Source organism: Scomber japonicus, chromosome 10 (assembly GCF_027409825.1).
Source record: "Scomber japonicus isolate fScoJap1 chromosome 10, fScoJap1.pri, whole genome shotgun sequence".
NCBI classification, from domain to species: Eukaryota; Metazoa; Chordata; class Actinopteri; order Scombriformes; family Scombridae; genus Scomber; species Scomber japonicus.
The window spans coordinates 26,114,708-26,131,481 of record NC_070587.1 but is presented as its reverse complement, the minus strand read 5'-3'; the positions used below and the strand labels follow the sequence as shown (position 1 = coordinate 26,131,481).

General features: G+C 37.9%; 1 protein-coding gene across 1 annotated transcript in view; it reads left to right on the top strand.

Annotated features, from left to right (window-relative positions):
* ascc3 (activating signal cointegrator 1 complex subunit 3) overlaps positions 1 to 16,774 on the top strand; it is a 166,075-nt gene that overhangs the window by 62,670 nt on the left and 86,631 nt on the right. Inside the window, exon 11 of the mRNA XM_053326740.1 lies at positions 14,089 to 14,253. Within this exon, the coding sequence (XP_053182715.1) occupies positions 14,089 to 14,253 (165 nt within the window). The remainder of the gene's footprint in view (positions 1 to 14,088; positions 14,254 to 16,774) is intronic.

Genomic DNA, 16,774 nt, shown 5'->3' with positions numbered 1-16,774 from the left:
AGTAGTTGTTTTTCTATGGAAATGTCTCTTCATATCATTTATATAACAGAACAGTTGAGACAGTGTTTTTAGCACTTGAGACATAGTCAATATTAGGTGAGCAGTTCTTTAAAGGACAAGTCTGGTCATTGTCAGTAAATCTTACACAAAGCCAAACCAACAATAAATGAATCTACTACATATAATATGTTCTATGTATCCTCAGGCTGATACATCACATTCCTCTGGGTCATAAGTTCCACAAAAACACATTATGTTGTTTCATTACCATGTTTGTTTGGAAACCATCCTGCTGCTCACTTATTTTTCATCATATCTGTCCATGATGTATGTTTATAATTTTACTTGGGGCTGCTGTGGTTCAGGAGGTAGAGCAGTCATCCTCTTATCAGATGATTGGCGGTTCAATTCCCGGCTCCTCCAGCCCACATGTCAGTGTGTCCTTGGGCAAAATACTGAACCCCAAACTGCTCCTGATGGCTGTCCCAACAGTGTGTGAATGTGTGTGAATGGGTGAATGTGATGTAAAAGCACTTTGAGTGGTTGGAAGACTTGAAAAGTGCTATATAAGTACAGTCCATTTACCATTTAATTGTTCTATTCTGTACACACAACATCTATTTCCTGTCTATCTGTCCTTATAGATGGATCCATCCTATTATGCACTTCCTTTGGTTTCTTCCATTAGTTTCCTTAATTAGATTTATTCAACCCCCTGATGCATATGTGTGCCTCGACTTGCTGAAAATCCCCAACAAATGCAGTGTTTCCTAACATTTGTTAAAACCTACACTGTCCAGCTGTTTTAGGAAACGAAAGAATTAGGGCTGGGCAATATGGACAAAATCAAATATCACAATATTTTAGACCAAATACCTCGATATCAATATTACAACAATATTGTAGAGATGACTGTTGATGCTTTCACAAAATATTACACTATGAAATCTTTGATAAATAATCATCAGTAATGTGGATATAATGAAAAGGTTGGTAAAAAGTACAGGACAGCTAGAACTAGTCTGATAAGTTCAGAAAATTACATATTTTACTGTAATGCATCATTTAAAACCAGGAAAAGACAACTCTTTCATATCGCAATATAATTTCAATATATTGCCTAGCCCTATAGACTGAATTCTACTTTTCTGTTCTTCAGTAGGAACCAAACAGTACAGACAGACAGACAGATGAATACATCATTTAGTTTTGGTCCTCTCATGAGATTTGTTGACGATAACACAACTATTGAATGATACCTTGGTGACCTGCTCTTCTGCTCTTTAAAGAGCCGTGACTCAGCCAGCTTACTGAATGAGCAGGGAAACTACAGGAAACCTCACTGCCTCTTAATGAGGAATTAACCTATGAAAAACAACATAATTGAATTGCGTAGTTGTTTATTATACATGGACAATGACTTTACAAATCTCTACATAAAAGTACATCATGTGGGCCAATACAGTTTCCTACTTTTTCTCCCAAATAGGAATTTAACAACCACTCTATTACAATATGCTTTGTTAAACATTCAAAGTGATGAGAGTAATTTTACTGATGACAAAATTAACCAATTATGTTTAGTTGTTGAGTTCAATTTGTCAGTCGATGAGATGTTTAATTTCTCGTGGTAATCAATGTGTTTTTCTGCTATTTAAGTAATGAGCAGCAGATGCAGTCAATGTTTCTTTGTGTTAATGATGGTTTGTCAATTCAACCTCACATACCTTTAGAAAGAACCCCTCCCGCTGTGCAGTTTCTTTCTCAGTTGTGGAAAGAGGATAGATGCATTACAATGAGGCCAGAGAAAAAGAGAAAAAAAGAAAAAAGGGTGGATGAAAGCTTGTGGGCTGAGAACATATTTAGTGAGAGAACGTGGCTCCTGCAGCTTTAGAGGGAAGTGGAGGTGATCCAGAATGAAAGACTGAAACTATGAGACTGAGGATGTTGAGGAAAACATACATATCTATTCAATCCTAAAAGAGTTGGATTTTGAGAGATTGCGCAGCTTAGAGTTAAAGTTTATAAGCCTTGTGAGACTTATGAATACAGAAAAAAAAAAAGGAAAGGTTGGGGCGTTCGGTGGGTGTGAAGGGAGAGGAGGGAGGAGGAGGGAGGAGGAGGGAGGAGGGGGGTTTGCTGGTGGCGGGAGGTGGGTTTATTCCTATGAAATGAGGCCAATTCCGGCTAATCCGAAGGTGTATTAAAGTTGCATTTCTATCAGGTCATGTGAAAAGATTTCACAAAGAGAATGATTAGTCAGATTCATAGCGACTCCGCAGCGCTCCTCTATCTCTGTTTCCCCTTATTTGTGTCTTTTTCTCTCTCTCTCACGCTCTCTCGCTCTCTCTCTCATCTCTTCCCTTCACTCTGTTTGCATCAGTACATTTTGCACTAAGTGGCTGAGTGAAAGAAAAACAACAAAAAAAAACGGAGGAGCGTCCATCCTTTAACAGGCCTGAGTGGAGCCACACTCTGTAACCTTGGTTGTCTTCACTCTCTGTTTTCTTTCATCGTCACCATTTGATGTAAGCAGAGGAGAGGAAAGGCTGCCACTCACCTTCTTTCAACCAGCATGAAGGAGAGAAACAGTAAAAAAAATATATATATATATATAAATATATATATATGTATATAGTTTAAGTGTTAAGAGAATAGGTTTATACTGAGAGCGTAGCCTTCATCAGGGTCATCACACAAGACTGCATGTACAAATGAGAGCACTGGGAAAGAATAGTGGACTTTTGATTTGATGTGAAGTATTATTAACCCTGGAATAAAAAGGTGAGGGTAAGACAGTCAGCAGGACACACATGCTGCATATATATATATTCTACTTTTATTCTATTTTCTACTAAAGCCTTGGATTTTCTATAAAATTCTACAATCTTCAGTATTGTTAATATTAACAATACACAGTCTAACATGTAAACCTTTATTTAGCGTGAGTGGTCAGGGTACTGTGTATTGCAATGGTGATGGACTGTAACTAAGGTTCATTTATATGCCAAATAGTCTCTCTTTGGATCTATAACTTCAGCATGGATGTATAATAAGAGCTCCATACTGGACCAAACATGGTGTCCATTCAGTCCTATAAGAATTACTCAGCTGGCACATACACCAAAAAAAAGGATTCCAGGATATCTTCCACTGAGCATGTGCAGTAGTGTTCCATAGACTTTACATTGTGATGACGTCACAGCTTTTAAAATCACCCTCAGCTCGAGGAAATGTTTCCAAACATAAAACCTCCATGGATCAAAAAACTCATAATAGAAAGAATCACAATTGACATGATCATAAATGTTCCTACCTGTCACTCAAAGCGGCCATGCACGTAATTATACTTGACTTTAAGCCTTTAACATTTAAATGGATGTGTTCTATAAGAAATCACCCACCATACAGTATAGTTGTTGTGAATGAAGAAATTAACTTTAGAGACCAAAACAGTTTTTTGTACCAGGTTGTAAACATGTTTATTTCTGCTGTGAAGTTGGAGATTTTAACAAGGTGGTTTATAGAGGAAATGCTTTTTGGGCTGTGAGGTGACCACTAGTGACCACAAGGAAAAATAGGCAGGTAGCTGAGCGGTGGAGCCCAATGCAGCTCTTCTAATACATCCATGAACTTTACAGATAATAGTGAAAAATGTTTATCACAGTATGCTAAAGTAAGATAACATCATTGAATGTCTTGATTTTTCCAACCAACACTTTAACCTTTTTTTCTATAATGATAATAATAATAATACATTTTCTTTAAAGGCGCCTTTCTTGGCACTCAAGGACACCGTACAGAGTTATAGAAATTAAAAACACATTAAAAAGAAGCAACAATACAAATAAAATATAAAAATAAAGACAATATAAAAGTGACAGAGATGGAATGGGCAGTTTTAAACAGATGTGTTTTGACTTGTGATTTGAAATGGGGGAATGAATTGATGTTTTTTTCTAACCTGGATTGTTTGTATAAGGTAACTTGAGTTGATGGTAGGAAGCAGTCAGTAGTGTGTTTTAAGCACTATGAAATGGGTCAGTTTGGGTGCCTTTTTAAAACGGTTGATTAGAGATGCTTGTTGGAAGTGACAGTCAGCCTGAGGCCAGGCCTGCTCCAGCACACACATGACAGGACATTAAAATCCTCTCACCATAAATAAAGAAGTTGTTGTAGAGGCTTTTTCTTTTCTTTCTCTCTCTGTTTTAGTTTGAATGCTGAGTTTGCCTTCACTGTAAAATGTAACTTGTTGTTTCAACTTAGAAATATGAGTGAAAGCTGCCTTAAACCTGAAGTTAACTAAATGTGGCATGTTTTATAAAGCCTTGCCTTTGCTTGGAGGATTTTTATCTTTTAATTAATTGAACGGGTCAGTTTGTTGTGCGAAATTGTAAATTGAATTCAGATGTATTGACTTCATTTGAAGTGTTGTTGTTTTTCATTGCAGAGCTTGCAGGTTTGGTTGCTGCACTGTACAGTTAATGCAGTCACATGCTCTCAGAGATCTGGAGCTGAGTTACCTTCATCATCATTTGTGTTTTTATTGATATGAAAACAACCACAACTTATTTCAACATTTATTAAAGACACACAGCAACTGTCCAGCATTTCTATTTTCTTGAAACTATAGAAAATAAGTTTCTCTGGAGAGTTCATGCTGGGAAATGCTGCTAATATGTTGATGTTAATTCAAAGAGTTGAGTAAACTTGTAACATTACATTCATTCAATTCATCATTTCAAGTCAAAAGGCTTAAAATGGTCTTGAAAACGTTAGTTAGTTGATTCCACTAAATTCTCATATGATATTTTACAGAGTTGTGGCTCAGAATCAGAATAACTGAGTGTTGATTGTTAGATGAGTGTGTTTGCACTCTTTAAGCAGTTAGGAATCATAGTAACTGGGTCGATAGGCTCATCCTTTTTTCAAGAGGCTCTGATGGATTTTTTTTAATACCTTTTTAACATTCTACAATGAGTTCATTTTTCCCATATTGAAATGTGTTATTGTATACTCCCACTCTTCTTCTTTTTAATGCTCGGCATCTTCCACTGAACACTAGAGCAGTTTTAGTAATTGCTCATGTTTTCTCATATTTAGCCAATTGTGAGCAGTACTCTCATGAGGACTGAACATAAAGACACACACACACACACACACACACTTTCACATGACAATACAAATTGCATTTTGCTTTGACGAGCTGCTAGTTATTCACATATCACAGTCCAGTAAATGTGTTCTTCTACCCTCCCTGCTCCATCTTGCTCCCACCTACCTCCTCCTTCTCCTCATCCTCCTTCCTTCTCTCTCCGTTGGCTGCGATAGTTACCATGGAAACAGGGGGTTTGGAGGGATGCTGCCATGTGGATGCCAATGTGCGGGTGGGTGGCATCCTGGGACTTTCCCGATTCCTCTTCCTTCTCTGTCCAGAGAGGAAATATCAGTTAATGACATCCAAGATGGAAGCGCCTCACAGCCAGACACTTTTAATTATCAAGGGAGGTACAAGGGGAGTGTGTCAACATTTCTGGGTCAAGTTAAGTCACATGGATAGAAATTCAAGTAGCTGCTGATGGGTTTCAGACAGATTAAATAAAAGAACACTAAATAATAGAAAGACAGAAAGTGTAAAAGTAAAAGCAGTTATTATAAGCCATTATGGAAATGCCAGGCTGTATTGAATCATGACAAACTGTAAACATCTAGCTTGTTTTTTGTTTTGTTTTTTTTAATCGATTACGACTCAGACAAACACAACACACCCTGATAATTGGCTGTTGAGCGCTGAAAGTTAGTGATGCCCGCCATGGCCTGTGTTTTGCATGGCTGCACACATCCATGCCAACTCTCTACCACTGAGAAACAAGCTCATTACTCCCACTGCACAATAAATTAACATAAAAGTGTAGAGCTGAAAGGGAAATCTAGCCATCTGTGGATATGCTCAATGATTTATGTTTTATGTTTCAGAAGTAAATAGTTTTCAAATGTACTGAACCAAGCAGGTGTCATAGGGAAACAAAAATGGTATTCTCAAGTTAATAACTGGGAACACTTAATAGAATATAACTATGTTATGTTTAAAGGATCTCATAGAAAACGGCAAAATCTAGTTATTCTCATATCTCTATCCAGAGCCTGAAGTAAAACCATGTTTGTTAATCTTAAATCAATTTAAAAGTGCTTTAAATCCCACCTGATTGTTTATATTAGATTGTCTAGAGGCTAAGAAATGCCAATGTTTAATTTTGGCAGCATCAGAATACACAGTGGTCAGTATGCAGCTAACTGTGAGCTGGCCAGTAGTGCTTCTTGCCATAAAAAATGAAGAGAAAATAACAAATGTATGAATATATGCAAATGTACAACATTTAAAAAAAATCAGCATTCAAACATGTTGTTTTTATTGTTTATGTTCTATAAAAAGTTCTCCTGGACCATAAAATAGTGATTTTGGTCTTTTTGCCATAAATAAATGTAGTACACTCTGCTTGCTCTCTGACGGCTTCATTGATGATTAATCCAACATTTATTAATGGGGAATTGATGAATGTGAATTGGTATAGAGACTAATTATGAGTCAGAATATGATCAGTATGTAAGGGTTAAGTCACTGGAGAGCATGATTTACTCATTTGTATGAAATAGTTCAGTGGCTATTCAAATCTTGATGTTTTTAATGGGCTGATTGCATCCAGCTGCTACTTCAATACATAGAAAAATGAATACAGTTTAGGTGTAAATGAATAGTCTATATATGCTACACAAACATCATGAAGGAAACTACCCATATGTCATACAGAGATGATATAAATAATAGTCTAAGTACATTTCAAGTAAAATAAGTGCTGCTATTAAATCTAAAATAATGTGCATCCTAAAATAAAGTGGATCAATCATATTGGGCTCTTAGATAGTTCCTATTTCCTGTGCCTTCAGTTTGGATTTGAGTGGGTATGTTTGCTCCAGAGATTTGGGCTTCGTCTCCAGTGGCGCTTCACAGTCGCCACAGTCTTAGTTTTCTGGAGTAACTGCAGTCATTGTGTACTGGCTTCTGACACCTGACAAATGTTCAACCATGTACCTGAACGCCTCGTCACGTCACTTTCTTGATTAATAGCTGTGTTTTCATGTCAAAAGCATTTATGCATTCACACACAAGCTATTAGTTTAAGTCTGTTATGCATTTTAAACTTGTTTTACAGTACAATAACCAGTGTTCATCTTAAATACTTCATGCACTGTGTATTCACAATCCAACCCCACTAACCCTGATGCTCCTGGCTGCAGTATATCTACAGTTAGAACATTTCAAGCTGCTTTAGTTATAATTTAGCACGCTGATATTTCAGCAAGCTTTCCTTCTGGCATGAGGAAAGTTCTACAACAGTACAGTACAATAGAAACACTGAGTATGTGCACTTTGGAATGATGAGGGGAAACAATGAGCATCTACATATAAGCTCTTTAAGTCCCACTTTAGAGTTAAGTAACAATCAAAATTCACTTCAAACAAATCAATTTAAATTTAAATAATTGCACGTATAACCACTCTGCTCTGGATTAAATGCATGCACATCTGTAACAGTCTGCCTTGATAAATGTCAGACCTTAAAATCCACCTCCATAAAATATCCCACTAATCATATGGTAACAAGCTCTCCTGTAAATGCTGCAGGAAATGTCACGGGTGTTTCCCATTTGCTGAACATGTCTCACACAAAGAATTAACAAGGTAAAGATATACATTCATCTACATACATGGCAGGCAGTGGCAGTAATCTAAAACATGTCTGACATCATGTGAAAAATGTCGTCTATGTCTACCATAACATAATGTTATGAAGACTACAATAACCGTTCATCTGTGTTTCTGCCTGAATATAATGTGAAGTAAAGCTAAGAGTTGTCTCTAAATATCAGTTAATGAAAATGCAAATAAGTGAAATGTGTGAAATGTTATTACCAGTGAATTCAAAAAAAACAGTATTACAATTAAAATCCATGTAAAGTAATAATAAATGTGTTCTGAGTTTGACATACAGTACCACAGAAAAGTGTGTTGTTAACCACCCTGCCAAATTTGAATAATTAAAAAAAGCGCCAAATATATGAAATTAGGCTTCAAAGTTGTGTAAAAATCAGACTCTTTCTCTGCTCCCAAATGCTGTGGGAGTGCCCGCCGAGTTCGCTGAAAACCCCGCCCCCTACCAAGTGTCACCTGTCAATCAAAGTCACCACCTTTACCAGAAACATGGACGCTACATCTGAGAACTTTCTGCTGCTAACTCAGCTGCTAGCTCGGCAGCTAGCTCAGCTAACTGTAGACTGTAGTAGTAGTGTGTGCTGAATGTATTTATATCTCTACAGCAGCAGGGGCGGGTTTATGCTAATTATTTTCAGACCCGCCCACTAAATCCTGAACACAGAAATGTTGAAACACAGTTTGTGAAGCCTAGCTCCACAATTCAAATCTAAATGGTAGAAATGCTTTTTACACCTTTTTTAGAAATACATTCATACTACTTGGTATCGATTTATTTTGGTTGATACCTTAAAGGTATAGAGTACCGATACTAGGGCTGAACGATTTTAGGAAAAGATCTAATTGCGATTTTTCTGGCAGATATTGCGATTTCGATTTGATTCACGATTTCCGTCAAATCAAGCTTCAGTGCAATATTCACAATGTACAGTAACATTAAAACATTAAATGCTATTACTCTAATGCAAGGATAAAAACTAAAGACCAATGGCAGTTATTACAAATGAAGAACTAAAAGAGTACTTAAAAAAAGTATGGCAAAAAATCCTTAATTGTATTAATTTAAAAAAAAAAAGCTAAATAGAATACAAAACTTAATCAACAATAATACTCTCTTCCCTGACATCTTTACATCACTCAGCATTTACACTCTGCGTACAGCTGTGGGATGGCAACCTGGTTGAAGTAGGTGCGGGAGGGAATCATATATCTTCTGTCCAGCGTGCGGACAAGGTTTTTAAATCTCTCGGTGTCTCCGCTGCTCTTATCATACGGAGTTACACTGGCAGAACATGCTGTAATTGTAGTCTGTTTGCTACAGTGGGCCTGAGTATCATTTTCACCGGACTTTTTCGTCATGCAAATGCTTGTGTTGTTTTTTCAAGTGCCGGTACAAATTGGTTGTGTTTCCGCTGGATGTTGCAACTTTAGCGCGACAGATTTTGCACAGTACCTGTTTCAGGTGCACGTCTGCAGCCTCAAACCTGAAACACTCCCAAATGACCGACGTGCTGGTTTTCTTGGGGATTAAATCCCCTAACTCCACTTCAGGTCCAGCTGAAGCTATTTCTGAATAATTATAATTAAGGAGCCGGTTAATACTGATTGGTTAGCGTGACCTGTCCACGAGTAGCATACCGCTTCTGATTGGTGAGCTTGGCAGGATGGTAGGGAGACGGCATGTCTGTGTAAAATAGTTGACACAACAGATCCTGGGTCAGTCAGGAGCGCTGCAAAAACCGCAGCTTTGGCGATCACATGATCGCGCTGTCTGAAATCGCAATTTCGATCAGAAAACGATAAATCGTTCAGCCCTAACCGATACTCCATATACCAATATATAATACCCAATATACCTCAACGTTTGAGTCTTGAGTTCCAGTAATTAGTGTCAAAGTTCAATTCCAGTGTTTCAGTCAGTTGAGAGAGTGAGGGATAGGTTTGATTCAAACATGTTGCGCTGACCTTTTTATTTTTAGAGTTGTTTTTCCCCAGACAGTGATGACAGCACTTTCTGTACCACAGTGCACAGTCTGCCACATTATTTCTCATGTTAGAGTGGAATGTAGTTGGAAAATTCATTGTTGTTTAGGTTCAAGGACAATATGACCGCCAAGGTGTGAGATTGGTATTTTTACATTGAAAAGCCAGCAAATACACTCTTTCTGTTCATCAGCCTTATGGAGTTGTTATTCTGACATTGCATCATTTTGTCAGTGCTGTTTGGCATCAGGTCTGATATGGAGCATTAATGCACCACTTAGTTTAACAATGAATTCATCACAGGAACAACCTTTACAAGCTATTACAGTATGTTTTTATGAAGCCATTCTTTGATTAAATCATCAGCTTTTTAAGAAACGTGAACATCTTCCATGAAAACTCAGTGGTGGATTTAGAGGATTGATTTCAGTCGTGCTGCAACCGATTGATAAATAGGCTAAATAGCAGCATTCAGGCGAACAATGGCGTGTTTTCTCTGCTCTCCTTTGTGTGTATTTGTGAGGCAATTAAGAAAGCACTTTGGCCTGTGCTCCATTTGCCAGAGCCTCCATTTAGATTAACCACTAGCTCCAATTAGAGGCAGGCGCTTCCTTTTTCTGTGAGCATGCCAGTCTCTAATGGCTGGATAGATTGATTTAAATGCAAACTAGAGAGGATTTAATGAACTGCCTTTACAGAAAGAGTTTAATAGGAATTTTCACACCCACGGACAGGTTGCCAAACAGTTCACACACCATTAATTATGCATTGTGGTATTTTTCTTGAAAAGAGAGAATAGAATTTCAGTGGAATTATAGGCGCTAAGCAACTTGCAAAGAAGGTGTTGACATTTGATACAGGTGATATTTGTTGATACTGTTGAATATTATTTGCTTAAAGGAGATGCCCAAATGTCTTTTAATCACATTAGTGAAAACACCACAGAATCATAGGTGACAGTGTGTGAGGATGTAGTGGATCAGAGGCTGACACAGACCTCTGGTAGAACTGTAGCACACCACATGTGACTGATGTTAGGTCTGGTATTATGCTGTTGTGATTTAGGTGCCTCTGTCTGTATTGTAATGAGCGACGCTATGGGTAATTGGTCACTGATGAGCCATGAGTCTGACATGGTATTCTGGAGGGAGTTTTACACTGTGTGCCATTCAGTTACGTGAGCAGGGAATTGTCAAGAGATTTATCTCAGCAGTGATCTTAATATTGTTGCCGAGGAAAGAAGGAAGAAGAGAATGCTACTTTATGTTTTGGTTGCATAATGTTTTAACTGACTCACTCAAAGCCTAGTCTGATCAGTTTGTTCCTATTTTAGCAGAAATTCTACTCATATGTTCAAAAGCAGGAAGACAGACTAGAGTCCATATCTGCAAGACTGTCAGAGCAAATTAAAAATAATGTTAAGGATCTGGTATTAGAAAATTCCATGATTTAGACCGATAAAAAACAAAAGCCATCACATTATTACCCCTCTACTCACATCACTGCACTGGCTACCTGTGTCTTTTACAATTGATTTTTAAAGTCCTTTTGCTTTCTCTACAAAGCCTTACATAATCTAACACCTTCATATATCAGCAACCGCTTTTCATTTTATGCCCCAACAAAACCACATCTCCCACTGCTGTTCTTTTAGAAGATCCGTAAGTGTTCCACAATACATTTGGTGAACCTAGGTTACATTTTTATGGCCTTTAAAATGTGGAACAGCCTCTCTGTCCTTCTGGTAATCTTTAAAAGGAAATTAAAGATCTATCTTTTTAATTTGGATTAGCTTTACTGGTATCATTCTTTTACTTATTGCTGTTGTTCATTTCGTGATGGAAAAAGGAAAAATGAAATGAAAGAAGCGACTAAAGGAAGGTCCAAGCAATATGTGAGTGAGAGGTACAACTTTAAAATACATCATAAAGTTCAGCTGTTTTAAAGTAGCTCTCTGCTCAGCAACACACCACAAGACAAAAGAGCCAGGAAGCCTTCTTTGTCCATATGTCCCAGCTGCATGTCCTGGCTTATATGTTCTTATTATGTTTCACAGCACAGTGCCATGTGATTAAAGCAGCCAGTAATACCCACAGAACATAAAACCCATTATAAATGGTAAATGGACTGTACTTATATATCATTTTTCTAGTCATTATAACCACTCAAAGCACTTTTACCCTACATGACATATTCATTCATAGACTGATGACAGGAGCTACCACACAGGGTGCTAACCTGCTCATCAGGAGGGAGACTAACATTCACATTCATACACAGTTGGCATAGCAAACGGAGCAATTTGGGGTTAAGTATCTCACCCAAGGACACCTGGACACAGTGGCGGTTCTAGCTTGAATGACGCCCTGGGCACCCCCCCCCCCCCACCCCACCCCCCGAGTCGAAATTTACTAGATCTGTGGAAAAAAGAAATGAAATAAGAATGAGAATAATTATAATCTCTCAATTCGCAAATCCTTCATCAGAACAATGGAAAAACACACACACACAGAATCCAGTCATTACACTATTGCACTTAGAACATCAAACACACCGTTTAAATGGCACAAAGCCAACTAAAGCCTGACCCTTCTGGCCTTCCTCGATTCAAAATCAGCAATGATGTCATCACTCGACCACCTTTTTTTTCGTTGAAGAGTTTGTGCCGCCCCACATGAGCCATGACAAAATACCGCCTTGGGCGCTTGCCCAATTGGGCCATATCAGGGAGCATTACTGCATTGACATGTGGACTGGAGGAGCCGGGAATCGAACCAACAATCTTCCAATTGGTGAACGACCGCTCTACCTCCAAAGCCACAGCTACCTAATTATATTATGTTTTTAATCTGTTAACAGAAAGAAACTAATCAAAGGAGTTCCAAAAATCTCTTACTCTGATTATTCATAAATCATGCAATCACTGAGCTTTTTGTTGAGATGATATCAGGATATTTAAAATCCCTCTCCACTCAAATGTCTTTTTCTTCTTCTTCATTCAGCTGGGTTAGGGTTTTTCTCATCTCTGTGCACAATGAAGTATGTGCACAGTTTGACAGTAGAAGCTGGAAAGAAGGAGGAAAGTTTCTCTGCACTCAACAAAAATGAGATTTAAGGCATGTACGTACGAGCAGGATTTGTGGAGGAGAAGGAGGACATGTCTAGACAAAAAGGAAAAACCCTATTAGACACTAATTATTATTCAAAGCAGAGGATTTTTCTGTCTTAAAACATGTTTTAAAGGAACTCTCACTGATCTTTCCCCACATGTTGCGATGTATATGTTTCTGTTTTTAACCATATTGAAAATAGTTTCTTTCTCACTTCCTTTCCACACAGCCATCCAGTATCAGAACTTACTGAGCCTAATGTAAATCAGGTGAACTGCAGCTCAGCTCATTTACATTTATAGTCTTGGTAAATAAATTGAGATTTGAAAGATTGTGGTGACACTAAGTTAATATTCCCCACTTTGATTTTTTTCACATTACATGTAGGAAATGGGACATTTGCCTGAAAATGTGTATACCTCTTCATCCATTCCACCCCTTCATCTATGTGTGGCTCCATCTTCTACTTACCACTGATCCTTGTTGTTTTCTGTGCTGCTCTCCTTTAATATGCTTTGTCTACAGAGCAGTCAAGTGCACAAGTATTTACTACTATACAGTTTATCTTTAATGGGTTTTGAGCATCCTCTACGAAATTTTTTAAACAGTGTATACAGCTAGAGTGGGTCGTCCGCTAATCGGAAAATCAGAGGCTTGATTCCCGACTCCTTCAAGATATTGAACCCCAAATTGCTCCTGATGGCTGCACCAACCTAGTATGAATGTGTGTATGAATGTTAGTTTCCTTCTGATGAGCAGGTTGGTACCCTGTGTGTTAGCTCCTGTCATCAGTGTATGAATGTGCATGAATGGGTGAATGTGACATGTAGTGTAAAAGTGCTTTGAGTGGTGTTATATAAGTACAGTCTATTTACTATTTAACATTACTCATAGCCTTTTTTACCAATGGGAGGTATAAACGTGTACAATTATTACAGGGTTCATGATTAGTTTGATGTAAAGTTAGCTTAGCATATTTCTAGAGATTTGACTTCATGATAACACAATTCAACACAATGGAGATAAATCTAACTAAACAGGTCTGTGTTGAGCTGCAGCTGCTCACTGCAACCACATGAATGGAGCAGAAACATTGCTACATAGAAGATACATAGAAGTATATCCTTCTTATATTTACTGACTGACGCTGTGTAATGGATTGTGTAGAACTACTATAAGAAAGCCAGGATAGTGTTCCTGATGTATCTTCATGTTTGTGTCCAGATGTTGGTGACCACTCCAGAGAAGTGGGATGTTGTAACCAGGAAGAGCGTTGGAGACGTCGCTCTCTCCCAGATCGTACGCCTCCTGATATTGGATGAAGTTCACCTTCTTCATGAAGATCGAGGACCAGTACTGGAGAGTCTGGTAGCCAGGACCATCAGACAGGTTTGTCCTGCTTCCCTCCTTCAGCTCTACATATCTGTACAGGTTACTCTCCTCAGCCTCCTGTGGTCTGAATCACTGTCTGATAGTCAGTTTAGACTAGACCTCTCTGTGATCATTGAATGTGTATTGCTTAGACATAGACAGCCAGGGTATTTTTTAGAGTTTACAGGTTTTTCCTGGAATGGAAAATAAAAAGTAACATTTATATCAACATCATAAAAGCTGACCTCCAGAAAGTTTGATGAGAAGATCGGGTCAGCTCATTTCTGTGTGTCATGTACAGGACTGTGGTCAGGGTGTTGTTAGCCTAGCTTAGCATAAAGACTGGACACAGTGGGAAACACCTAGCCTGGCTCTGTCCAAAGCTCAAAAATACACCTACTAACACCTCTAACACTAGCTTAACATGTTACTGTGATTTAAATCACACACTGGAACATTTTCTTCCAGTATTACTAACAATTCTTCTACTGGTTTCCACATACAGTACATGAACACACGCTTCAGCACACATATGCACCACAGATTAATTGTTAAATGTATTATAATATTCTATTGGAGACAAAGTTAACACACTGCAGTAGCTACAGGTCATGGACAGATGCTGTGTCACTAACAGATAATTAGCTATTTAGCTGTTAAATAATATTACACTTGCACTTTTCCCTGGATAATTAATCCCTAGTTTGTCTGAGACTGCAGGAGAAGACCTGTGTTCATGTTTGTAAGTTATTACCATGTTTTGATGATCTGGACAGAGGTGATCTTTTCATTCACTTCCATGTTTAAAGGAAGAAGGTATCATGTCTCTTATTGTACTTTGATTTAGCAATTGAGTATTATATATTTTATATATTTTAAGGTTTGATTTTAACAATGGACATTTTAAATGTTGTTTATATATAAGACAATGGGCTAAAGCTCCTCACTTGAAGTGTTTTACAGAATAAATGGAAAGTATATTTGTCCCAAACCAGCCATCATCACTGTATCAAGACAAGACCTCAGTAAACTGAACACATCATCCACTTTTTACATTTCTTTTAGAGGTGTTGGTAGGATTTAAAATAAAAAAATGAAATGAAATTAACATTTTGGATGCATTGTACAGAGCCAGGCTAGCTGTTTCCCCCTGCCTCCATTCATTATGCTAAGCTAGGCTAATCACCTCCTGATTTCAGCTCAGTTCTTAACTCACACACATGAGATTGATATCCATCTTCTCGACTCGTTCTCATAAAGACAGGAGGTAAGTGTATTTCTAGAAATGTTAAACTGTTCCTTTATAAAACAAATGTTGTGTACTATTAACTGTAATGGGAGCAGTTGATACATACAGCTGAGGTTCAAAACCATAATATAGAAATAACATTTGCATTCATTTGATTAAAATCTGACCTCAAATATGTCAAATTAGTATGAATGCAGTACACAGTACATATGTTCAAAGTATTCCCTACATTGTGTTCATATTTGAGGATGCATGATGGGTCCCAAAAGAAGCACACACCTCAGTTATTTGAACCTGTAGTACCTTTATCAGTATGACACAGAGCTTTTGTGGACTTGAAACAGAACAGCACAGTCCTTTGTAAAGAACAGTGTCTGGAGTCCAACTGTTCAGTGAGTTAAATATCATGGGTAAATTAACAGTGTGGTAAAGAGTATTTTCTAAACTAATCCCAAGTTTCAGTGGTTGACAGGTTGGGATACTGGGATAGATTTCTTCCATCAGTACTCAGATAGTGAGCTCTATTCTCTCTAATATCCTTAAAATGCCTTTTCCCCCAATGCAGTGTATTTCTGCCAAAGTGGACTTTTTATTTACTTCCAATATAACAAATGACATTCTGAGCACAACAAACAGACAGAGAGAAGCAGCACACAGACACTACTGTGCTTCCCCTTCATCATATAGCTAGTGCAGCTGTGCAACAGTCATTTCCCTTTTCTCTAACCCATATTTATCCTCAAAACCTCCCCAGTTCTCTCTTAAACACTCTACTGTGGGCTGAAAAATGTGCCACAAAAGGAGAGAAGATACAGGAGCATCAGAGTGGTGTGTGTGTGTGTGTGTGTGTGTGTGTGTGTGTGTGTGTGTGTGTGTGTGTGTGTGTGTGTGTGTGTGTGTGTGTGTGTGTGTGTGTGTGTGTGTGTGTGTGTGTGTGTGTGTGTGTGTGTGTGTGACCATTAATTCATTTTAAATATATCTGGTTTAGTAAACATATAGTTTCCCTGCACACACAACATCCAAGATACCTGGATGGTGAATAGGTTTGATGCTTTCAACTCATCTGCCATGTCCTCCTTCCCATCAGAGCAGCTCTCTGAACAGTTTGTTGTAGCACAGATTTCTAAGTTTATTAAATTTTTGTTTCTTTTCATTATGGTGGTATAATTACAATATAGTGTTCATTATAGTATTGTGAAATGTAAATAAACAATATAGTATAGATAAGGGGTATTCAATTAAAATTCACTGAGGTCCAGTTTGTGAAAATGTCCTCAAGTGAAGGTCCAG